This window comes from Mustela erminea, chromosome 11, assembly GCF_009829155.1.
Source record: "Mustela erminea isolate mMusErm1 chromosome 11, mMusErm1.Pri, whole genome shotgun sequence".
Taxonomy (NCBI): domain Eukaryota; kingdom Metazoa; phylum Chordata; class Mammalia; order Carnivora; family Mustelidae; genus Mustela; species Mustela erminea.
Window position 1 is genome coordinate 48,745,428 of NC_045624.1, and position 26,207 is coordinate 48,771,634.

The following is a 26,207-nucleotide window of genomic DNA, read 5'->3' on the forward strand; positions in this document are numbered from 1 at the left end:
CTAAATTTTATGATGGCTTTCTGATTTGTTGCCACTTAAAGCAATCACATAAGGACAGCAAATCCCCAAAACATCAAAAAGTGTAGTACTCAAAAATTGCAGTGTTATTTTCCTATGGATGAGCCTTCATGAGTGCCAATAATAAAAGATGGTCCTATGATTAAACTGGATGGTTTTCATTTAACCCACACATTTTAAGTCTTAAGTGGCATTTTAAAAAGAGAATGAGCACTGCATAGGTAACACATTCAAAGGCTCTCACTATCAGAAATAAACAATTGAAAATAATTTTCAATGAGAATTCACTCTTAAAAAAGCAAAGCCTTTTCAAAGACTGCAGTTGGGTTGTTTTTATGCATTTTTATAGGACCACAACATAATTTTAAAAGTCCCAAGCAAGCACAATGCAATTCAGTTTTTAAAATTATATATTTATACTTGGAATGTTTCGAATTCCACTTATGGGAATTTTACTCTAAGCATACATTAAAAAAAATGAAGTCATTTTGGCAATCAGGAAGAACTTTAGAGATTTCCAGATGATTAATTAATGAAATGGTGTCTTCTGACCTCGGAGTCATTCAGGGGTTGAATATGAGACGATCCTGGAACAAGTTTACTAGTGAGTGGATGGTAAGATCTAAAAAACAGACTGGAAGGCAGATTGGCATGAATTTGGAGATGGAAAGAAACTCAGGGAAGTTCATCAGGGCTGGACTAACATAGTTATTGCCTTTATAAATAAAATGCTGTTAACTTACATTCATTATTCAGTATGGAATTTAGAGATGATGGTCTCAGTAGTCTTTGCCAGCAAATGTGTTTGAAGTACGAGGAAAACTAATAGTTATTTACATTAAGGAAACTCATGTCATATGTATTAATATGTTTCCTACAAATTATATTTAGTTGGTAGTATGATTACATATGTGAGTTCTATTATTTAGAAATCTCTTACTCAGTTTGTAGATTTTACAGGTGTGTATATTAGTTTCCAATTGCTGCTGTAACAAATGATTACAAATTTAGGGGCTTAAAGCAAAACGAACGTATCATCTGGAAGTCAGAAGTTGGAAATGGCCTTCAGTGGCTGGAACCAAGCTGTCAGCAGAGCTTCATTCCTTCCAGAGGCTTCAGGGAAGAATCCTTTCCTTACTTTCTCTAATTTCTAGAGGCCACCTGCATTCCTTGGCTGGTGACCTCTTCCTCTATCTTCAAAGTCAGAAGCACAGCATCTTGATATCTCTCTATGCTTCTGTTGTCACATCTCTTTTCCTCTGACCCTCCTGCTTCCCTCTTGCAAGGATTTCTGAGATTACATTGGGCCCACATGAGTAATCCAGGATAATCTCCCTATTTCAAGATCCTTACCTTGATCACCTTTGCAAAGTCCCTTATGCCATGTAAGATTACATATTCACAGGTTTTGGGATTAGGATGCAGACACCTTGGGCTGAGGGTCATTATTCTGCATACTGCAGTGTGGTAGACTGGATTATTATTCCAACTGTTCATTCTCTCCCCAGAAGTAGCATTATACATCCATACTCTTTGCAGTAATTTTGCAGTGTCTCACTGTGGTTAAGGAGTATGTCTCCACAGCTTGGCTCTGAGATTGACCAGGCAACTTGCTTTAGCAAATGAGATTTTAGCAGTCGTGATACAATCAAAGGCCTGAAAAGTGCTTGTGACTGGGCCTGTTTTCTTGTCTCTCTATCATTGCCATAAGAACATGCCCAAGACAAGGGTCATGTGGCGTAGGACTGAAGTGCCCTTCAGCTGACCATATGCCACTCCAAAGATATCTGAAAATAAATAATAATAATATAAATTGTTGTTTAAATTCAGTAAATTTTGAGCTAGTTGTGCTTCATTTTTGTGGCAAGAACTAACTGGTACAGTGGAGTTCTTAGATTTTCCTCTTTCGTGATCTTCTTCTCCTCTTATGGTTATTTCATTGCTAGATAGCATTTATTCACCATACTTTCAACAATTATTTAACTCCTAGGTCCCAGGCATTATGCAAAGTTCTGGGCAGACAGTTGGAAGTTAACCCTCTGTGCTCCATTTATGTGGAACTCATTGACATTCCTAAAGGAGAGAAAGGTCGGAAGTAAGAGATGAAACTTGAGGTTATTCTGTGATTGAGTTGGAGAGCAAAGATTTGATTGACTTGATTCATCATGGCCGATCTAGGCTGATGTGCCCTTAAACAAAGTTTTATTTAGTAGCTAGTTTGTGAGTATAGTAGGTGTTAGGGATAGGTACCAGAAGAAGATACAGACTTTTTAAAAAATAGCTTTTGGAAATTATATTACTGATAATGGTGATTAATGGTGATAATGGTATATTACTGATAATCCATTATGAAAAATGATAGGTTATTGAAATCTTTGTGCTCTCTTCAATTGGATTGTGTATGCATAATGTAGCTCTGATTTAAGAAACATAATTATTAGGAAAAAAGTTTAAGACTGTTAATTTAAGTTTGGATAATGTCTCTTGATTTTGGTTATTTATACTAGTGCTTCTCAAGGTATCTACAGTGAAAGAACATTTATTTCAGTGTTTCATACGAACACTGTTTCCTAACAAGTATATGGCTATATTTTATCTGAAAATATAAAAATGAAGAAATATAATAAAAGAAAGCATGTAATTTGGGGATGTCTCAGGAAGTCCTTTTGTGTGTGTGTGTGTGTGCTGACAAGTTAATTTTTCTAGATTTTAAGAAGTATACATTTTGATTGTATTGCATAAAAATATAAGAATACTTTTTTACCTTTCTGAGAAAAAATTAAAATAGCAATTACAAAAATCAAATGCTCATGGCAATATAAAGCAAACTGGCTGGAGAGGAATCCATTCTGGCAGTCCTTTTCCTCTTATAGATGGTTCTTGGGGGAGGCACAATGTTTAAAATGATAGTATGGTCTCGGGGTCAAAGGAAAGAATGAGAACAAGGAGGGAGCAAGTTGCCAACAGACAGCAATATATCTTCAGAATGCTGAACGAATGGACTGAGGGACAGCAAAGCCCAGCAGTATAGAAAACTGCATAATTCTTTCTATCCTTCATTGTGCCATTGACCCAACTGCAGCAGGCCACAAACTGTGAAGGCTGGATAGATGTCAATAGTACTTTCTTTGCTTAGCAAAATTTAGTCCATAAAATCATGTTAAAGTAGTCATCCAAATGGAAAAAAATAAAACAGCAAGAACTGAGATCCAGATTATTAAGTAAAATGTCATAAAATTATGCTTTTGGAGATGAGGGTAAAAAATTACCCTCAAGGATGCCTGGGTGGCTCAGTGGGTTAAACCTCTGCCTTCAGCTCAGGTCATGATCTGAGGGTCCTGGGATTGAGCCCTGCATCAGGCTCTCTGCTCAGCAGGAAGCTGCTTCCTCCTCCTCTCTCTCTGCCTGTCTCTTAGCCTACATGTGTGATCTCTCTCATTCTGTCAAACAAATAAAATCTTAAAAAAAAATTACCCTCAAAATTTTGTATTATGAAATGGGATTGAACATGGATTTGATGGATGTATATATTTATATGTATATATAATACCCTGCATTTTTACATATGTAAATATAATGTTTCTTTTTCTATATCTTCTCCATCTCTTTATTATTTAATCTTTTTTTCTCCAGGTTTTACTGAATTGTTTATGTTTTTATTATTGGTTTGTAGGAGTATTTTGTTTTTTACTTTTTGACCCCCTTCACCCATTTATCTTTTGAGTTAATATTTGCCTCTTCTTAATCATGCATTGAATTATTGCATGTTCAGTCTCCTGCTTTGGTCCTGGCGGAATTTTATCTACTCTACAAGCAATTATTAACAGGCCATGTTTACAATACTGTGAAGAATCTTATTGTTACATAGTTTTTGAAGCCGCTTACTTCCATTTTCTCAAAGCAAATGCCATGGCTTCAGTGTTGTATTTATGCTTTCTAAAATATAATACTTAATAGATCAAGTTTCTTATTTCAGGTGAGGAAATAAAATTAAATAATTTTAATAAGAGAGCTGGAGTTCTTATTTAATTCTTGGAGAGTAAGACATCAACATAGAATCCAAGATATTCTTGTGGTCCATCACTTTTTCCGGTGCACCTAGATCATTAAGAAGCACACACCTCAATGTGTTAATAACCTTATTGTGGTAAACATTGTGTATTATATACATATATTAAATCATAAAATTGTATACTTTAAACCTATACCACATTATATGTCAACCCTCTCAAAAAACCTAGAAAAATTAAGAGAAATGATAACAATAAGAAAGCACATAGCTCACCTACTTGTGAGAGGATGAGGACAAACGTGCTTAACTTTTTTGTCACTGCATTTAAGACTGTTTATACTTAAGTGGACCTGCCTAGTAGGTTTCTCAGTTCATTTCTTTTTTTCAACCAAAGCTGAGATAGATGAGAAAAGGACAAAAATAAAAGGGGTGGGCTGGGGAAGGGATGGGAGAATTATTGAGTATAGTAATATACAATGGAAATTATAGACAAATATAACAAAGCAGTGCTTCAAGCCCTGTAAATTTGTTTTTCCCTTTCTGTTTGCTTAGTGGTGTGACACTATGAAAAAAGGGGGAATTTCCTTGAGAGTTTTAAAGTTTATTTAATTTTACTCTTATTAGTCTTAGAGTAGTCATTTGTAAAACACTACTGTTTAATATTGACAACTTTGAAAGTCACTGAAAAAAATTAAATGGCAATTTAATGTTAACAGCTGCTTATGGTTATCAAATCCATCAAAGCCCTTCATGAATATATTAGGCACAAACCCACAGAATTACTGTTGCTGAAGACAGCTTGGTATTTTCAAATTGCCTAGTGAGAATAGATGTACTATAATAAGAAGGACTCTGATCACAATTTACTGTTTTGTCTTTATATAGAAAGAAACCTTGGCCTGTTTCTAATTATTTAATGTTCTAAAATCTTTGCCAACTTAGCTATAAAATGATTCTAGAAGTGTATCTGAAAATTATCTTTCCTCTAAATTTGCGGTTTTTGAAAAATAGCTACAATAACAAAACGGAAACAAAATAAAACTCCTGTAATAAAAATAATTAAAATTGAATAAATAGTTCACAAGGAGCCAATTAAGACTCAGAGCCCAAATGTGAGTCTTCCAAAGTTTTATTAGTAAGACAGTCATGTTCTTCAGTTTCATTCTTCTAGAAAAGTATCTTCTCATTAAATGTTGGTAAGGGTGTTGTTGGAGTTGTGGGGACCAGGGCTATCCTAAAGAAAGAGCGGGGCATGAAGCATAAAACATACCCATAAAGACTTTGCTTGCTTTACGCAGCTAGTCCTGAAACCATTCCTTGGAAGATCTACGCAGCTTGCCTTCTTTCGAGGTGTTTTAAATTCCAAAACACTGTTTCAGTTACCTTTCATCCAAAGCCAGAGGGTGCTTAATCCAGGAAGACCCGACTGCTCAAATCAGTCTAGGCTGAGGTACACAGATAGTTACCCAGCCACTCTCTTAAGTCTCTGATTGATGGAACTTCAGGGAGTGCAGGCCTGGGTCATCCTTGGGAGTAGGGTGGCCTGGGAAGGCTTAAATTATGCTGAGTATTTTTTTTTTTTTAAGTAATCTAAACACCTGGTGTGGGGCTCAAACTCATGACCCCGAGATCAAGAGTTGCATGCTCTACTGACTGAGCCAGCCAGCCAACTTTGGAAAGGCTTAAATTATACCAGTAACCTTGCAAGTTATCTCTTAGGTTAAGCTCAAGGATAATTCTCTGTTAAGTCTCTTCTGAGCCAAAAATAAAATGGAATCTTCAAGGTTAGTCAATTGGGACTCTGCGGTAGAAAGTAAAGATTTTGAGGAAAAGAATTAAGGGGGGGAAAATCAAAAGTTCTTGTCTCTTTATGCACCTGTTCATAGGCTGAGTTAACCTCAACCAAACCACAGAGGAGTAAAAGAGTTTACATGGAGATGAGGTGGTCTACATTCAATTTTATATACTATAAAGAGTGAGCATTTTCTTGGCATGTTCTCAGAGTACCTACTCTGGGGACCAAGCCTGATTAGTAGAAGGCAACACAGGAATATGGGTCCATCCCTTCTCTGGAGACCACCTGGATTACAGCACCAGATTATAAATCAAGATTGTGAGAGTAAGAGCCATAGTCCAAGAGGGCTAAAAGTAATTAAAAAAAAAAAAAAAGTTCCTTTACTGAAAGTAGGCAAAGTAAAAGACTTGGTGTCAGAACCCAGGCAGGAGAAACTCAGTTATTAGAACTAGGATATGAAGCCAGAACCAGATTACCACCAGAGCTGACCTTACAATGGTGAGATCTGTAGCACAGAGATTCTAGAAAGGAGAAATTAACTTCATTTAAAGGGAGAAGGCTGTTACCTGTTACCTTCTCAGGTGCTGAGAAGTCTAGAATGGACCTACCTTAAACCTAATTTGTGGAATCCTAAAGACTGTTAAGAACTCAAATCTGGGGGCGCCTGGGTGTCTCAGTGGGTTGGGCATCTGCCTTCAGCTCAGGTAATGATCCTGGGTCCTGGGATTGAGTCCCACATTGGGCTCCTTTCTCAGCAGGGAATCTGGTTGTCCCTCTGCCTGCCACTCCCCCTGCTTGTGCGTGTGCTCTCTCTCTGACAAATAAATAAAATCTTAAAAAAAAAAAAAAGAACTCAAACCTGGTCTGTATGGAGTTGCTTATTGTTCTCATATTAAATAACTGGTCAGGGCAGCAAAATCCCTGAGCACATGTTTGTGTATATGCAAATGAGATGGAGAGCAAAAGAGAATGAACATGTTTCCTTATCTTGTTAATAAATAATACTAACAGGATTAATAATAATTACGACCTAAAAACTAGAAATACAAGTTAGTGAACTGCATCTATCAGAATGTGCTGGTCTTGGTGGGGTTTCTGTGTCATATCTTTTAAGGTTAATTCCAGTGAGAATATAAATTTTTTTCTGCTGGCACCACACAATGATAAACTCATACCTACCAGCCCTCGAGGATTCCAATAAAGAGAGGACTAAGAATTTAGGAAATAAAAACAAACCTTCATTTTTGAAAATTCTTAAAACAGCCCTTACTAGATGACTTGAAAGACACAATGGCTTCAAAAAGTTTTAAAAACATATTAGGCTGCAAAATAAGTGCAAGATTTCAATTGCTTCTTTTGTCTAGTCCACTCTTTACATATAATAGTAAAGTGTGTGCTTGGTGGCTTTTCAATCTGTCAACCTACTTGTCCTGGAATTCCCTCTTATGTCTGTTTCTGGCTGGGGTGGGCCACAAAAGAGATATTTATTTTTTTATTTAAATATTTATTTATTTATTCTTTTACTATGTTTGGTTAGCCAGGATCTAGTACATCATTAGTCACAAAAGAGATTCTCCTGTGAGGTTTATACAACCTGACACAGTTGTAACTATGTGGCTCCTGTACTGTTGCTTTTCTGCTGGTTCACCTGACTGGCCTGTGAAACTGACCAGTCCAGAAAGCCAGGTAGGGCAAACTGCTCTATCTTTTGCTGGATCCTCCCTTGAGTTCTGACTCTAGAGTCAAGTGCGGGTTAACTCTGTAAGGAAGGACCCTGACTTCTGCGGGACATCCATACCATCAGAATCAGAGGCAGCAAGAGCTACCTGTGGTTTCAAGTGGGCTCATGAACATGACCTGTGCTTCTGAATTTCAGCTCATCATGAATCTCCTCTGTCTTCCCTTCCTGACTCCCTGCATTGTGAACTTCAAGCTCCAGGAACAAACGCAAAGGTAATAGATAGTTTTAGCACATTCTTCTCTCTACACACCAGACTTGGTCTGTGGGACCAATACAATATGGCAGCAGCAAAGGGATGCCACTTCTGGGATTAAGAGATAAAGATATTGTAGCTTCTGTCTTGGTTGGGCTATCTCTTGGATTACTTGCTCTAGGGGAAGCCAGTTGCCATGTCAAAAGGACATTCAAGCAGCCCTCTGGAGAAGCAGTCTATATAGTGAGGAACTGAGGTCTTTTGCCAACAGCCAGAGGAATAGAGGACTGCAGCCAACAGTCTGTGGGTGAATTTTCTATAAAGCTAATCCTTTAGCTATTGTCAAGTCTTCAGATGACTGAAACCCAGCCTATAGCTTGACTGTAACCTCATGAGAGACTGAGATGGGGCCATCCAGCTAAACCGCTCATGGATTCCTGACCATCAGAAACTATGTGAGATGCTAGTGTTTAAAGCTAAGTTTTGTCATGTGGCAACAAATAACTATACAATGTCTAAGTATAAAATATAATCTTTCTTTCACATGCCTATGAATGCCAAACTAAAGGAAGAGATGCAGAGGGAAAAAAAGTAAATTGTGTTTTAGCTCATTGTTCTTCTTCAGTGCTCATTTAGATTCTTTTAACCCTACACCTGTGGGCAAATACTTATTCACCTAAACTAAATTTGAAAAATGTAAGGAAGTGGGTTAGCTTTAGTTATAGGGATATATATCTATATATCTCTATATACATCTTCTTTGAATTGAAGGCTCTCCTTTTGAGAAGACAAATCATGGGATTTTCCCCAGAGTCTAGTCTGTTCTTTGTGGAATGGTAGGGAAGCTGTTACTCCTTTTACAGGTTGAGATTTAAAATTTCGTTTATTATTCTTTTTTTATGTAATATGACTGCTTTAAAGAATGTAAAGTATGATTTGATTTCCTTCCTAGTTTTTGTTAGGGAAACATTTGGAAACAGAAGAAATAAGAATGTATTTCTTCTAGCCTCTCTTTATTTCTCTTTCTGTCTTATAATCAATTTCAGTAACTTTAACAATAAACAGTAAAAATGATAGAGTATACAAAGCATTGCCCAAGTGAATCCATCACAAACCTGTGTCTGAGAATGGCTTCCTAAGTAGGGGAAATGTGTTTCACACAAAAAGTCCATTTTCTGTTATTGCCTTTTTTATTTGGACTACTAGATGCTATATATTTTAAGGCAATCTTAATAGTTTCCTGTCTCTCACTAACAAGAATGACTTGTCATAATGAGCAGTGTAGACACTGTCCATTTGATCCACTCCAGAAAACTGTCTATATGATACAAGGGTAAATCACTTCAATTCCTTTGTGGAATGAGTAGAGTATAAATAAATAAATAAGACAGAAGAATAAAGAAAAAAATGGTCAGTTCTATCAGAAGGAAACAAAGGATAGGAATATTTGGAGGCCTGGTTTAATAAAAAATGTGACAAGACAAAGAATTATATATGATAACTCTAAAGGAAAGTAGAATCTGCACTGATATAAAATGTCCATGACATAGTTTCTTCTTTCTTTAAGAAGGAAGATAATTTTGTAGTTTAAGAATAATAATTCTCAATTCTTTGAAGCTGGAGGACATATATTGTAAAATGACTATTTACTTTTACCTCCACCAAAAAGAATTGTAATTTTCAGCACTCTTTCTATAATTTCTCACATTACTAAATCTGAGTAGGAATTTCAGATTCCATGTTAGGGAATGGATTTGTTTTCCAGGGGGTCTTTTTCGTAGTTGTGTTGTGTGTCTTAGTTCTATTATAAAGTTTTTGTCAATTTTTTTTAAGTTTATTTAAACTCGGGCTCGTGACCCTGAGATGAAGCAAGTCACATGCTCTTCTGACTGAGCCAGGCAGAAGCTCCGTTTTTTGTTTTGACAAGACTCCAACATGTTCTAATTTTTCCTTTTCCAATTAGTGTTTGTTGTATCTCTTACAGAATTATACAAAAATGTCATTGCAGGGGCACCTGGGTGGCTCATTGGGTTAAGTCTCTGCCCTCAGCTCAGGTCATGATCTCAGGGTCCTGGGATCGAGCCCCAAATTCGGCTCTCTGCTCAGCGGGGAGCCTGCTTCTCCTTTTTTTCTCTCTGCCTGCCTCTCTGCTTACTTGTGATCTCTCTGTGAAATAAAGAAAATCTTTAAAAAAATTTCATTGCATTTGACCACTTAATTTTTTACTATTACTTTCTGAGACTTTTTTGTATGAAATATTAATAGAGCCATTGCTTTATGTCACATTTAGGGCTCCAGGTGGGGAAGAAAGGTTAAGTTACAGCAAATTCTGTGCTGCATGGATCTGGAAAGTGGTAAAGTGATTCTCAAAATCAACTCTTAGGATCGGAACTGCGAGAAGGTTTATTTAAAATGGAAATACTCAGGTCCCCTTCTAAATGGACAGAATCAGAATCTCTGGGAGTGGAACTTGAGAATCTGCATTGTTAATAAATTCTCTATCATTTTAATGAAAACTGAAGTTTAAGGACTGTTGATCATGTGAGGGCCTCAGGGTAGAGAAGTAAGCAATTTATACACCACACACCACACTACAATCTTCAAAATACAATAGTAGCATGAAGGAAAGCTTTGTCAGGGCAGCAGTTCCCATACTCCGGGAGGAAGACGGAATGCAACACACACACACACACACACACACACACACACACACTCAGAATATACATATATAGAGAATATATATATACAGTGTATAGAATACACACACACACACACACACACACACACACACACACACACACTTTAAAGGCACCAGAACGTGTCTTTTGGGTTTTAGAGAAACCCTAAGAAGATTTACAGATAGAAGACCTGCAATAAATATCTGTCAATCAGGTTGGAGCGAACACCTTTTATAATTCCGTTCTACTAATCAGCAATTTTTTTTTTCTTTTGGATGCTTATAGATGGGACAGTAGTATTTATGCCTTTTTCTTTTTTAACTCAAAAGGATAGTGACTAGAACGTCTCACTCTTCGTTCATAGTGGGGAAGTCGCCCCAACAATAAGAATTAGGTAGAAAAGTAATTTAAGAACCAATCAGCTCTCTGGAGCAGCTCCAGACGGCTTCCCAGGGAAGACTGGCGGAAGATGGGACTTGGTTACCTCATTCAATCGGACAAAGAAGGCCACAATAGTCTAGGGCGGCTGAAAATTCCTTGTGGGTTACCACGTGAGGTGTTAAACCTCGGCGGGGCTGACCTTTGGCTAGAAGTCCTTTAATAGGAAAATTAGGGGCACTATGGATAATTTATTTTTCGGGATCCTGGAGAAACGGTCAGCGGTTGTGGAGGTACCAGTAACCAAAATGGCTGCAAGGCGCTTCAGGCTGCAGATCAGGTGATGCAGCCCCCGTCCGCTCCCTTCCCACCAGCCGCTCCTCCCGCTCCCTTACGTAGGGGTGGGTGTGGTCTGTCCGGAGGCTCTTTTCCGAGGCTAGGAAAACCATAGGACACATGCGCAGTTGGGCTCCTCAGGCGCTTCGGGTCTCCTCCCAGCCCATCGCCCCGCCCCTATCTGCCGGGCGGGGCTGGGCCGAGAGTCCAGCAGCTGCTGGCTAGGGCTTCAGGGACTTCCTTGTTGTGAGTCCCGGCCCGGCAGTGTCCGGACTCGTAGCACCGCTGTCCTTACCGGGACCGCTAGTCCGAGTCTAGGTCGCAGCCGCAACCTCAGCCCGTCGGTCCCCCTTTCAGCACAGGTCTTTTCCCCGCACGCCCCGCGCTCCCTAACATGCCCAACCCCAGCAGCACCTCCTCTCCCTACCCCCTCCCTGAGGAAATTAGGAACCTGTTGGCAGGTAAAGAGCCCGGGGGGTAAAGGGGGCGGGCAGCGCTGCTGGGGCGGGGGCGGGGGCGGGGGCGAGGGGACGGCGAGCCGGTGGGGACAGAAGCATTCAGCGTCTCCGCCCTCCCTCCCCACGCTTCCCAGGTCTCCCGTCCAGTGGGAGCAGGACTGGGAAAGGGGAAGCGGGGTCTGAGAAGGGAGTGGGCGTGTGTTGAAATTTGGTTCAGGGGTGCTGGGGAAGCCCCCCCGGATGGGCTAGACTAACGGGATCACGGCAGTTCTGTATGCATCGTGAGGACGTCGTGTGCGTGTGTGTGTGAGAGAGAGAGAAGGGAGAGGAGGGGAGAGGGAATGGTCATGAGTGCGTGTCTGAGAACTGGGAAGGGCTCAGAAGTCGAAGAAGTTGTTCTTCGGGGGCCTGGCCAATGGAGGACAAGGGTGTAAAGATGCAGAAAGATGTCTGAGCTACAGGTGTTCGAGGTGGTGGGACGCAAGGTTTTGTCATTTCTAAAACTCTTTTTTCTTAAACGTTCATTGCGCTCATATTTAAGACTTTCAAAGAGGGCCTGATTCTCAAATGCCCACTTGTCTTCAGCCTGAGTAACATGAAAACAAAAAAGGAAGTATGTGTTAAGGTCCAACTTCCTGTGTCACACGATGAAAGTACTTCATCTTTGCACCCTCATCTTCCCCTTTTCAGTTTTAAATGACCATTTATAGGAACTTACGCTAGGAGTTCAAGATGCGGTTCTTCAAGGATATTACGAATCCACTCCTCGTTCATTACTCTGCTAGGGAATGGAGAGGCATATTTCTGCACAAAGTAGAGAACACATCTTTTCAGGGTAGCACAAATCTTACCCATCCTGATGCTCCGAAATTCTTACCATCATTTATTTTGTCATTAGGTTCATCAGAATTCTAGAAACTGAATTTTGATGGTTTTACTTTAGTTGTCTCAAGTATTTATCTTTAAATATTGGTCATGAATAGCTGGATTAGAAGAGTTTCTTTTAGATGTTTCTTACAAGTTGCTTATTTTAACTTTAAAAATTAATATCTAAAATGTGACATTTTAAGTAAGTTGCTATTATAGTGTGAGACCAAATCTCCTAATACTCTGTTTTGCTCATTAGCATCATGAATATGATTAAGAGAATAAAACCAATAGCGTATGAATGCAGACTTAGGTTTGTCTAAACACGATTACAGTGTGATAAATGCATTTGTGGTGGGATAGTATTTTACTCTTAAGAATGCTTATTGTCATTAATGGGTACCACTAAGAGAAATATAAAGAACTATAAAGACTTGATTTGAGGCAGCTTTTACTCCTGATTTTTGCCACAGTTAACATTTTCATTGTTACAATGCTGGAGTTTCATGTTTAGGCTACTATTTTAATAGCCATACTGGAGAAGTGTTTATCATTAAGTACAGACCTCTGGGTGCACACCTTTAAAAACACACCTTTAAAAAGCCTGAGAGCTCCAACAGGAGGCAGTTTGCTATTTGGGTCCACAATCATACTTTTTTTTTTTAAGATTTTATTTATCTGACAGACAGAGATCACAAGTAGGCAGAGAGGCAGGCAGAGAGAGGAGAAAGCAGGCTCCCCGCTGAGCAGAGAACCCGATGCGGGGCTCGAACCCAGGACCCTGGGATCATGACCTGAGCCGAAGGCAGAGGCTTTAACCCACTGAGCCACCTAGGCGCCCCCCCCCATAACCATACTTTTGTCGATAGTATGAGACTCATTATTTTCTGATTCCCATAAATTACAAATATTTCATGTGGCCCTTATGTATATAATTTGCTGCAAGCTTATTATATTTAAATTATCTACCAATGCTAACTTCCTATATACTTAGCCACTTCTCTCTCTTTAGTCCGTTAATATACCTGCATAATGTCCGAAATGAGTGTTTTAAAAGTTATCTTTAAAAGTCAGGTTTTCAAAACAGAGGGTTGCTAGTGGGGAAGGGGGCAGGGAGAGGGGGGCTGGGTTATGGACATTGGGGAGGGTGTGTGCTATAGTGAGTGCTGTGAAGTGTGTAAACCTGGTGATTCACAGAACCGTAGCCCTGCGGCTAATAATACATCATATGTTAATAAAAAAAAATAAATAAAAGTCAAGTTTTCAGTATTTCATATTATTAAACAAATCACATGTAAAACACATAAAGTGTTAGAATCAAATATGAAAATTAAAAATATTAAAATTTAAAAATTAAAATTAATCTTTAAACTTTGACTTATACTTTATATTCAGAGGACATTTTCAAGAGGTATGGATTTGAGGGAATATCTGTCTATACTTTTTAAAGAAACTAGTGTTTTTCAGTTTCCTTTTTTAACGTATTATTCAAAGAAAGATGTTAACATTTTGTGTTTGACTGTAATTAAAATCTTTTTGGAGATAGGAAAGGTTGCAAGAATAAAGGTTCTCAGCAGCCTTTTCACATTTTTCATCCAAAAAATTCTGTTGGGATTGTGCATGAGTATTTGCGTAATTCAAGTGTTTTGGGTAATAGTAGGTTAGATTTAAGATTACTACAACTATAGAGGGAGAACATTAGTTTGAATTTTAGGGATTACTGCATTACCTGATACTTTCTTTGAAACTAAGAAGGAGGTATTAGTAGTGATGGTTGTAGTTAATAGTTGAGTACTCTGAGAATGCTTGACACCATGCTAGAATTCCCATGTAGAGAAGATAAGGACCTAAACTTTTCAGGCACTTCAAATCTTTGTCTACAGAAAACAAGGAAGTAAAGTCAAAAGATAATGCCTATCAAAATAATGTTGCTCAGACATTTCCCTTTGTGTTCTGTGTGCCTATTACTCAAATCATTGTATGTCCTGTGTTAAATGCTTGACATTTGGACTGCTTGATAGAAATAGGTGCTCAATGTATTCTTATCAGTTTATATTATTTTCTTTCTCTTTATTTTTCTTTCTAATTATAGCAGTTTTAGGCTTCCCTTCACTATTTGTTCTCCTCTCTCCTCATTCTTTCCCCTCTAAAACATTCTATAGAAATGCAAAAACCCATAGATGCTATCATTCTTAACTCATATTTAATGATACTCTTGAAAAAGTGGCTATATGGTTTTGACTGTTAGTGATATATATTTCTCTGGAATCAGTATATTAAATCTTGAAAGCCTATACTTCTTGTAAAGGTGTTGTATTATTCTTTTGTTACATGAATAGAAAAAAGGTTATAGATTTTTGTTAAAAGCAAATTTTGATCTGCCTATGCGCTATAGACAATCTGTATTTTTTTTTTTTCACAACAATGGAAGAACAGGTTTAGCCTGGATAATTGGAATCAATGGATAATTTCAGATCTTGCCCATTTAATCTTTTCCTACATCCAAATATTTTGACTAGGACAACAGCGAGAATAATCTTGATTTATGTGAGTTGTTCCTCCAAGCAGGCGAGAAAGTGAGAGGAACTAGAACCACGGGTTCCCAACCCCCTTCATTTGTTTAACCATCCTTTGAATACTGGAGTGTTAGTAGTTTGCAATCAGATATTTGTTTTAGGACAACATGTTTGAAGAGAAAAGCTGTAAGAGGATGTAAGTTTCTTTTTATTAAGTTAGAAGATGAAACCAATGCTGATAGGAGAAAATAGTGCTTGTCAGTACTCTGAAAATCTAAACAAACAATAAACAAAGTGGCTATATGGTTTCTCCAAAGTGACCTTGAGGGCCGCCCCCCCCCCCCCCCCCCCCCGCAGGGCAGTCTTGATTAGAAATATTGCGTTTTTCCCTACTGGGGATTTCCAGAACATTTTTTTTTTTTAAACTTCACACATTAAAATGGATATTCCCTTTAGGGGCACTAGATAAAGAATGCAATTCCGCTGAAATAGAGGGGGAATTTTTTTCAGTGCTAAGAATAGTATGGTTTGATTTCCACCTTTCTTAAATTCCATTTATAATTTGGTCAACGTTTGGGTTTGTTTTTCCTATGAGAATTATTTATGGTACATCTAGTGTCCATAATTTGCTTCTGGGGCATTGGCTGAGTATGTAAAGGGAAGAGTGCCACCTACTGAGTCACCAATAGTCACCTACTTCTTTAGCACCTGGATTTTCTTACAGAGTGAGAACAAGCCTTCCCCATTTTGGCAGTGATAACTAATGAGCATAAAGGTGCTATGAGGACATTTGATCTTGAAGTGAAATCCGTTTATCATGCCTCTAAGGTTTTCTCTTCAAGAAACAGGAATATATGTAAATCAAAGGAACAAAATTTTATAATTTCTTATTATGGGTCAAATAACATAGATGTATTAAGGTGTGATGTTAAGAAAATTATTTTCCTTTATTAAGCATATAATGTCCTACTTATTCTTGGGAGGGGATCTTTGGCTGGCTTGTTTTCCAACCTCACTTTCCATTGAAAGTATTTTCATCTCTGATATGTACAATTTTTACAGTTACTCAACCCAAGTTATCACTGGGTTTCTTTAAAAAAAAAAAAGGCATCTAAATACATTAAAAAAATAAGAAGAAATTACCAAATAGGTTTATCTCTACATTAAAGTATTACTAGAAGGAGGATAGAAACAACAGTGTAGGAAAAGCCTCTGGTGATTTGAAACACACTTCAGTTGTCTCTCATAAATTTAAGATTAAGTGTCATATATGGGTGATAAAAGTGGCATAGGCTAGTTTTTATATACTCATTATTCACTTAGTTTGTCTTTTTCAATTAAAGCCAAGTCTATCTTTTTCATTCCACTGAGTTTACATTTCTTTTTCAATCACATACTGAACACATTACAATAGATGCTACCTAACAGTGAATATAGTGTAAATCTCAGACTAATGTGTTATTCACTGTGGCTTCTTTGAAAATGCGTGGTAAAAAGACTTTGATTATTATAAGGTGTTATTTATCAAGAGTCATCTTTTAGAGGGGGAAACATGTTCATCTGTATTCTTCAACAGCCCAGTTTTCTATCAAAATAAATCATGGAGCTCCCAAAGCCAATTTTGAAGATTTTGTCAGATGATTGAATTTTAAGACTCAGGACTGTTTTCCTTATTGTACTATGAGAACTCCTTGTGCTTGCTCGTGTCTCTCCCATGTTTAGAAAATCCACAGTTCAACCATAACCTGTAAAAGTGCTATATAATCAAGGAAAGACATTGATTAGAGAATCAATAACTTTTCACTTAGCCATTTTCCAACTTTGGGCATTGATCTACATGTGCCCAGTTTAATTGATTTTCATGTTTTTACCAGTAGGTATTTGGTCAGACTGTACCCCCCTCTTAACAGAGAAGAACAGCTTATTTTTCCTTTTGTTCTGATGTCAGCTTAAAGTTTGGCTGGGATTCTTACCATATTAAGTTTTGTAATAGTACCTTAGTGAATACATAGTAAAACCTGGCCCAATTCATAAAGTAAGGAGGGTGTGGAATTCAGTAAGTAAAGCCATTTGGGGGTGAGGTGTGATTGGTTTTACACTTCTGTTATTGATCTGGAGCTGAGCAAATGGTAGTGGATTCAGTCCAATTCTTGGCCCTCCTGTACAAGTCAGGCCATCACAGAGGCTGTGTGTGTGTGTGTGTGTGTGTGTGTGTGTGTGTGTGTGTGTATGCAGGCAAACCTTCTCAAGGTGGTATTGGGTGGTTGGGAAAGAGAGCAGAAGACATCAAATGCTACCTTTGTGACTTATTTCCAAGCTCCCAGGAAGTCCTATTCCAGGCTGCTTGCTGGTCAAGCATGGTTGAGGGCAAGTGGCCAAACCTCAGCTTTCTTCAAAAGTGGGAACCTAGGTACTGAGCTTTGAAAGGGTGGCAGTTTATTTTTTTGTTTGCCAGAATTTAAAAATTGCTCTAACCTTTTGTGGGTTCAAGTTTTTCACTATGTGATCCATATGGAAGGTAGTAGAAAGCAGTCAGCGTCTCTCTCTCTCTATTAGATATCTGTTCTAGCCACTTGGACTTACAGGGAAAGACGTGGGAGGTAGGCAGTTTTTCCTGGGGGTCCATACCTACAGAAAAAGAAAAAAAGAGGAAATTAGAATGCCATTCCATGGTTTGGTGTGTGCTGTGTTTGCCTCTTAGGGGTTGTGCTGGCTTTTGAGAGGTTTCCAACTTAAACTGCTTGATATTGCTGGGCCAAGACATGATGTCATCTTTTAATTTTGTTTTGAGACCTTAACAGTTATCGACAGAGCAGTTGTAAGTCTGATCTTCTGAGGGCCCTCTCCCCCAGATCTTTACAGTTGTACCGGGAGATAAGGTTTATTCTTGGCAGTGTTAAGGTGTAAAAGGAAGAAAAATCACCACATTTACAGTCTCTAGGATAACTTTTTCCTTGGTGATGACGCGGGGGCAGAGGCTGATGGAGCCGAGCCTGATTCTGGGGTTAAATGCCAGCAGCACTGACCCGAAGTCTGCGTGGCTGCGGGTGGGGTGGTGCAGCATTGGGGCTCCCCGGAACTGCTTTCTCGGTGCGGGCCAGGCGGGTCCCCAAGCTTGGATGAGTGCGTGCGTGACTTGATACCCCTCCCTCTGAGGAAGAGGAATTCTGACTCGCCAGACAGAGAGGCTGGGGAGGAGGCAGGCTGACCTTTTCTTACAATCGAATTATCACTGTTCCCCGAATTACAGGCAGTCTGCAGTCAGTGAAATCTACATATCAACCGAGGGACACGACCCCTAAAGGAAGGTAGAAGAGGGCTAACGCGCTTGCTAGTTTACCGTTTTGCAGGGCTATTCACAGCACAATAAAAAGCTTCAAATCTCTTCTCCAACCAGCCAGAGGAGCGCTTGATTCGTCCAGGACTTTTATTGCCCGCTTTTGAAATATTACCCTGGCTCTGAGCTACAAAGCCGCAGATTCAGTTCCATTTGTCTGGCGAGGGCGCTGCCCCAAACCCGTGCTCCCTGCTCACAGCTCCTAGGACAGGAACCCCGGGGGTTTAACACTCCCAAGTGTCGAGTGTTCGAGGAACGCGGAGCGGAAGTGTCTCCCAGGAAAGCCCGGAGTAACAGCTGAGCGCTTGCCCAGTCTTTGCGCTGGGCGAGCAGGGTCCCTGCTTTGCGCAGGGACGCGGCGGAAGAGTCCCCCCGCGCATCCAGAGGGTGTCGGTGCCTGGGACAGGCTGGTTTTTATCAATTCGAAAATAAATGGGCACAGTGTGGATTTTAAGAAATAGCCCAGATATCAAAAACTTCAAAATCGACGGAATCTGTGGGCATCAACAAACTAAGATTTCAGGAATCAATTCCACTTTCAAGTTCCTAACTTATCTGTTAAAAAAGAAAAAAAAACCAAAAACACAAGAAAACAGCAAAAACGGTTCTTACACTCGTCTCTCCTTGGGAAATAATTAATTAAAAAATTCAGTGTTTATTAAATCTTTTTAGTTGCCTTAAACCCCTTTTCTGGGATTAGCTTAAGAATACATCAAGATTACTCTAAAACTATAGATGTTTTCCCTTGCCAGATCTTGGAATCTTCTCCCTCTCAACAAACAACACGGTTCTCCTAGCAGTCTCACACTCTTTCAACAAGCATTTCCTCATAAAATAGCATGGGTCAGAATTTTAAAAATATTTTTTGGCAGTGTTAGGAAACCCTGTATAGAGCATTGGAGCTTTTTCTGTTTTCTGAGTTTTTATAGAACTGAAACGACCTTTTAAAGAAATAACTCTTGGGCTGTAATTCCTTCTGCTATTGCTTCCGGAGATACAAAATAGATCCTGTTTGTTTAAATTTGGATTGTGTAATGAAAATGTAAAATAGGCAATTAAATACTTGTGGATGAGGGAATTAAAGACAGACACTGAGGGAAACTAACATTAAGCAGACTATTCTCCAGTCTTTGTGCCAGAGACTCTCCCAAGTATTGAGTCCGGTTGGATGAAAGAATCAGCAGTAGACGTGCTACTTTTCCCCTTATTCTACTTTTTGAGTAGGTGTACTGTCACCGTCTCAGAGAAGCCAGTGATCTCCATTTCAGCTAATGTCTGAATGTCCAAAGGTTGCTTGTTTCCCTGGATATAAAATTTAAAGAGTTTAAAGGAGAGTGCTTTTGTGTGTGTGTGTGTGTGTGTGTGTGTGTGTTTAAGTAAGTTTCATTATTTCGAACTCACAGTAGAAGTCTGGCTCTAATTTGCCCTGGTTATGGATTATGTCTATATATTCTCCTCTTCAAAATATGGACAGCTTAAGTAAAGAGAAGCTGTGGCATTTTGCTTTCATTTCGTTTTGATACTTACGTGTAATATTAGTCAGTAATGGACTTTGAACAAGAAAGCTATTTTAAAAAAATTATTCCAAGACTAAATTTTAATTCTTTCACTTGTCAAATTGATTTAGTGAAAAATGATCATTATACATTTATTATGAATGTTTGGGATAACAGTTTAATCACCTTTGCTTATTGGATCAAGATACTATTGTAATGAAGAATTTAAAATCGATTACAACATTCTATCTCAAATACTGGGTTCTAAATTGTTAATTATAAGTACAGTTGAAAGACTATTTTAATGCTTTGAATTAATTACATATACTATTATATGCTTTGATACTGTCTTTTTATCAGTGTGAGTTAGGGGACAGAGTAATTAAATAAAAAGAAAGTAAAACATACATACATCTCTTCAATATGAAATATGGATGGTTTGTACTCATCCTACTTTAAAATTTTTTTATGGTATCCTTTATATGGGATATCTCAAAGTAAGATTTGAACATCTGAATATAAAATTAACTTAAAGTTGCACTATGGTTCATGAACAATATGAATGGGGCTATTATAAAGTCAAACCAGTGAAGACTAGTTGGAATTTTGTACTAGAAAGAACTAGAAAGCAGAATAATTTACAAGTTTATTAAATTTTAAGTGGAAATGTTATATGAAACCATGGAAATCTTATTTCTAGGTTACTATATTTTTAAATAGTGGATGAATCTACTTTTGCCACTTCTTCGTTTATTTAAAGAAATATTTCCAGGTGGTAATACCCAGGCAGAAAGCAAGAACACACAAAACCACATAGCAGACGATCTTTTTTTTTTATTTAAGGTGGTTGGTAGAATGGATGGGGCAGGTAGGAAGGAAGAGGGTTTGATTTGGAATCTTGGCTAGAAGAAGGGATTTATTTTTTCCTTTAAAACATTAAATATTGCACATACTTGAAAATGGATTACACTGGAAAAAACAGGCCCTTGCCAGAGACATTAGCTTATATTGATATAATATTGTGAATGACCCGTTTATACAGGAGCTTACAAAATACTACAAAATGATAGTAACACATGCATAAAAGCTCTGTGCTTGCTTTTATATGAGAGAATTTGTTTTATGGGGCACCATAGTTTATTAAAACTTGTGAGCTTCTCTCTGGTTTAATGATGCCAAACATCCAAATAGCATTTGCTGTGCTAAGCATAAGTAGAGCATACAAATTTTATTAGCTAAGTGGTGAGCAGATTTGTCCAACTTAGTATTTGAAACATATTTCAACTGTTATGCTTTGGATTGATAAATAACTGTAACAAATTGTACAGATATTAACACTTATGGGTAGAAACAATCATTGTCTTATTTGTCTTCACAAAAAATGATTCTTTCCTATAATTTGTATCCTGTTTCTTATATTTCATGGTTTAGATGTTGAAACATTTGTGGCAGACACACTGAGAGGGGAAAATTTATCCAAGAAAGCAAAGGAAAAGAGAGAATCCCTTATTAAGAAGATAAAAGATGTAAAGTCTATGTAAGTCACTTACTTGCTGTTTTTTATTTCTTACTTAGAAGCAGCTTCATAGTTAACATTTTAATAAAGAATTATCTTGGAATTACCTTTCTTTATGTCCTAACTGAATTGGTGTTAAATATTTTAAAGGACAAAATATATGTCCTCTATGATAGTTTTTAAAAACTGACATGCTTATCATATTATCTTTTTTTAAGGTTCTTGATTATATATTTTTCTAAGCATTCTAGTAAAATCCAACTGTTTAATTATTGAAGATATATTTGGTTTAAATAATAGGACAAAGGTAGGTTGAGAATTTTAATATAAATACCTCTAGATATGGAAATGAATAAATATAATGTATATCATGGATACTAAAGATTTTAATGCTATGACTGTATCTTGGGTTTTTATACTTTTGTTATAAATCCATAAGGCTTTTGGAATTGTTATTTCAGGATAGGAAGTGCTTTTTTCTCTAAACGTGTCTTTATGTTACATATTTTAAAATAGGTGTGAATTATTGCCAATGTATAAACCTTGTTTCGATTTGTCAACCCTCATTTTAAAATATAATATTCTTGCTTTTTTTTCCAGCTATCTTCAGGACTTTCAAGACAAAGGTAAATCCTTAAGTTTGTCCACCTTGAAATATTTTATCCTTGTGGAGATGTTCGGTAGGGTAATCTAAAACATACTGAAATTTGATAGTTGGGATCAAAATTTAAATTTCCATATTGTATACTTAGACTTTCAACATGAGAGTGCTAGCTCCCCCTGCTGAGAAAAAAATTAAAAAGCATATCCAGAATCTAGTCTGCACAGTCTCCTGATGCAGAAATCTTATGTATTTAATATTCTTAGGTGCTTTAATGTTTTTTCACATTGTGGCAGAACTTTGTTAAGAGAAGTATGAACTTGCAGGTATACATGGAATAATCTGGGAGAGAAGAGGTGAGATACTAAGCTAACACCATTTAACCCAGCAGAGATGATTTTATAGCTGTGATGGGATCAGGAGGGCCTGTGGCTCACTGCTCATAGGTAATGTTTTTAAAGAGTGATTGTCTTAAAACAGTATCAGTTTTTGCTTGAAAGGATGAGTAAAATCTTTTTCAAATACTTGTTTTTATTATTGTGATTCTTTTAGTATGAATAAATGTATGCTATAGAAATTTTCAGAGAAGGGGTTGAACTTAATTTTTTCACAGTATGTGAAGAGTGCTGGTAACCTGATTGACTTCCTTTAGATTTAGGGGATGGTTGCTTAACGTATTGAAAACCAAATCAGGAAGGGCATAGGAAGTTCCTACTCCTTCACGTCTTCAGTTCTATAAGGGAAACTGGGTACGGCCCTCACTTCCAGGATGCTAATTCATAGATCATGACGTGGAGCCTATGGATGCTGGGATGAGGGTCACAACATGAGGTCAGCTAACCAATGAGGAGTTAGGATCTGGGTTTAGGAAAAACAGTATGGCATCTTCTAACTGGGGTTAACAGACACCACCGAGTAATTCCTATCTCTACCAACTGATAAGGGAGAAAGTAATGATAGTTTCCATAAATGAAGTACTTCATCAGGCAGACCTAAATCCAAACAGTTATAAGGAAGCCATAGTTTCTTTTCTTTTCTTTTTTTTTTAAGATTTTATTTATTTATTTGACAGACAGAGATCATGATTAGGCAGAGAGGCAGGCAGAGAGAGAGAGAGAGGAGGAAGCAGGCTTCCCGCTGAGCAGAGAGCCGGATGTGGCGCTCAATCCCAGGACCTTGGGATCATGACTTGAACCGAAGGCAGAGGCTTTAACCCACTGAGCCACCCAGGCGCCCCCATAGTTTCTTTTTGCATTAAATCATCAAGATCAATGTGATTGGAGGGAATGAGATTTTTTTTTTTCATATGGAAAATTTTAACACTATCAAAGAGAAGAGCAGGAAACTCTTCTTCCCCACATATACCCACTTTTTTGTACTTGACATCCAGTCCTGAACTGTGGGTTTAATCATCTGCATTTTGCTTAATTGAATGTAGAAATAATGAGTTTATGTGTTCTTTTTTTTTTTTTAAGATTTTATTTATTTATTTGACAGACAGAGATCACAAGTAGGCAGAGAAGCAGGCCGAGAGAGAGGAGGAAGCAGGCTCCCTGCCCACTGAGCCACCAGGCGCCCCAGTTTATGTGTTCTTATTATAACATTTATACAGCACTGTTCATAGAGGAATACTAGATTTCAGGTTCTGTCTTAAAAGACATACTCTGTTCCAGTGATAATTATCAAACTCTCATTGTGGCTTAATTGCTAGTACATTTAAAAATTTTAAGCTAAGAAAGCATAATAATGAAGTCATTGTATAACTATATGATTCAATAATTGGGTAGGAACTTTGCTTTTGGTATTCTGGTTTATGACTTGTTCAGATGTGTAGATATTAAAATTATTTTGCTGAGATACGTCTTTGCCTCTAAAGAGAATGGAAATTGCTAGTATTTGATAGAAAGTGAAAAATGAGCCTAGAATAGGAGTTCAAACATCACAGAATTCAGAGATTCCCCATAACCATCTTTCTCAGAATAAGCCATTTGAGTCCACTACTCCTGTGTTGAGTTAACTAATGACCAAGAGTGACTGCTTAAAAGTAAGCCTATGGTTAAATTAGGTATATACCTTGGAGAAATATGAGAAGCTGAATAATTTTATGTCATTTTACCCTCAAAATATATTCAGCTTTATTCTAAAAAAGAAAAAAAAATTCCTGTAGTTAGGAGTAGCAAAGTTAGTACAGACTTCATAGTTACAAAGTAATTATTCAAGATACTTTTTTTAAAAAATAGGAAATTAGTAATGATCAGAACTCTACATTGAGTAAATTCACCTAAGTATGTTTTGATAGTGCTGCTTTTGTTTTTCTTCTTACATTTTCTCTTTGGGGTTTTGGGTTGTCTTCATCCAAGCAGACCTGGGCAGAATTCCTTTTGGCTGTTTTCCTGCTCTTTCTCTTTTTCTCCCTCCCTCTCTCTGTCCCCCTCAGGTCAATATGGGGTCACAATGAAGTAAACAGAGGATGTTTTCCTCCTTTTTACTTTTATATTCCTATTTCACCTATTTTATCTTTTTAAAATGTCAGTTAAATATGATTTTAGTATCATTAATGGAAGAAAAGAGGACCAAGTAAAGTGTTCTTAAGTAAAATGAATTAATTCAGTTATTAATTTCTAATTAGTGGATTAATTCTTTGTCTAATGTACATGGAGGTTGATCATCTTTCCTTACTCCGTATCTCCTCCCTCCCCTTACACCGTAGGTACTACCCCATCATCCTGAGATTTAACAATAGAGAATTTATAGTTTGTTGTTTTTCAGTTCTTAAAATGAGTTGAACTGATACAGTTGTTGAAACACCGAGCTGCATAGATCTTAGAGGATTTTTAAAAAGTATTTCCTTTTTTTTTTTTTTTGGTGAGAACAGTTTGAACTTGTAGAAACTTATTTTATTACAGTAATTCCTAGATACTGAAGCTTGTTCATTAAGTTAATTTTCTGTTTGCTGTTTATAATATCAGTTGCTATCTGAAAATTTCCCTTTCATTTCTTTAATTTATTAAGGATTCTTGATTATATCTCCTTCTCTACTCAAGTCTAGATCTGATAAACTGTGACTTTAGAATAAATTATCAGTGGATTTTCTTAATTCCTTAATTTTACTTATATATAGGAAAGATTTGAATCTAAGCAACTAGAACCTATCTTGCTTGGTCTGGTCCTGTTACTTATTTGAAATTTTGCCCATTCTATCTAGTATAGAGGGCTTTTTTTTTTTGAAGATTTTATTTATTTATGTATTTGTGGAAGACAGAGTGTGTGTATGAGCGAGGGGAGAGGTAGAAGGAGAGGGAGAGAGAATCTTTTCTGAAGATTGTATTTATTTATTTAGAAGGGGGTGGGTATGGGGCAGAGGCAGGGGGAGAAAGAGAATCTCAAGCTGATTCCAGGCTGAGCATGGACTACAACTCTGGGTTTGATCTCATGACCTTTAGATCATGACCTGAGCCAAAAATCAAGAGTCAGACACTTAACCGAGTGAGCTACCCAGACGCCTCAGAGAGAGCTCCTTATATCCTTCAAATATTGTGCATGATGAGGTAAATATCCCTAGTTTCCTATTCTTGGTTGCAATATAGCCTAATAGTATTGAGTGTACTCCTGAATTTAGGCTTCATGCACTAAAATTAAGCTACTTTTAAAATTATTTTAGAATAATTATGGTTATTTTAGAATTTGTTACTGTCGTATGACATGGTCATAAGTCACTTAAACGTGACCTGAAGTAATTATTTTTCTAATGAAAATATATTACTAATTGAGTAAAGACTGTTACTGAGTATAAGACAGAATTTTCTAATATCCATTAGATATATGATAAAGAAGGTTTACTTGTATCTTGCCCTTATATTAGTCTTATTTTTTTTACTCCAGTGTAATTTAGGTTTGATTAGTTTCTTTATAGAATGATTAAAATAATGTGAAGATACCCATGCATGACATATATGTCTACTGACATTCAATAAATAGTATATTTATGTATATTCTCAGATTCATCTTCATTTATCAAGAGGATTTAAGTAAATCTTGATTTACAATTCAGTTTTCAAATAATTTTTGAGGAATTTATAAATTGTTGAAAGAAGGACATATTAACACGAGAAAAATATTTCAAGAGGATATTTTCAGATTTGTAAAATATTAGTGGCTATAGCTTAAAAATGTGACTCTATTGTTTTTCATTTCTCTTTAGATGCTGTACCTAAAAAGCTCCAATTTTCTTCTTTAAAATATTTTCCATCTAATTAAAAAAATAT

The 26,207-nt window shown here is 37.3% G+C and overlaps 1 protein-coding gene across 3 annotated transcripts in view; it reads left to right on the forward strand.

Annotated features, from left to right (window-relative positions):
• The first annotated feature begins 11,373 nt into the window (after positions 1-11,373).
• SKAP2 (src kinase associated phosphoprotein 2) overlaps positions 11,374-26,207 on the forward strand; it is a 171,105-nt gene continuing 156,271 nt past the window's right edge. For all 3 annotated transcript variants that reach the window (XM_032305886.1, XM_032305885.1, XM_032305887.1), the window contains exons 1-3: positions 11,374-11,612; positions 21,257-21,362; positions 21,942-21,967. In XM_032305886.1, coding sequence (XP_032161777.1) covers positions 11,546-11,612; positions 21,257-21,362; positions 21,942-21,967 — 199 coding nt within the window. In that variant the 5' untranslated portion in view covers positions 11,374-11,545. The remainder of the gene's footprint in view (positions 11,613-21,256; positions 21,363-21,941; positions 21,968-26,207) is intronic.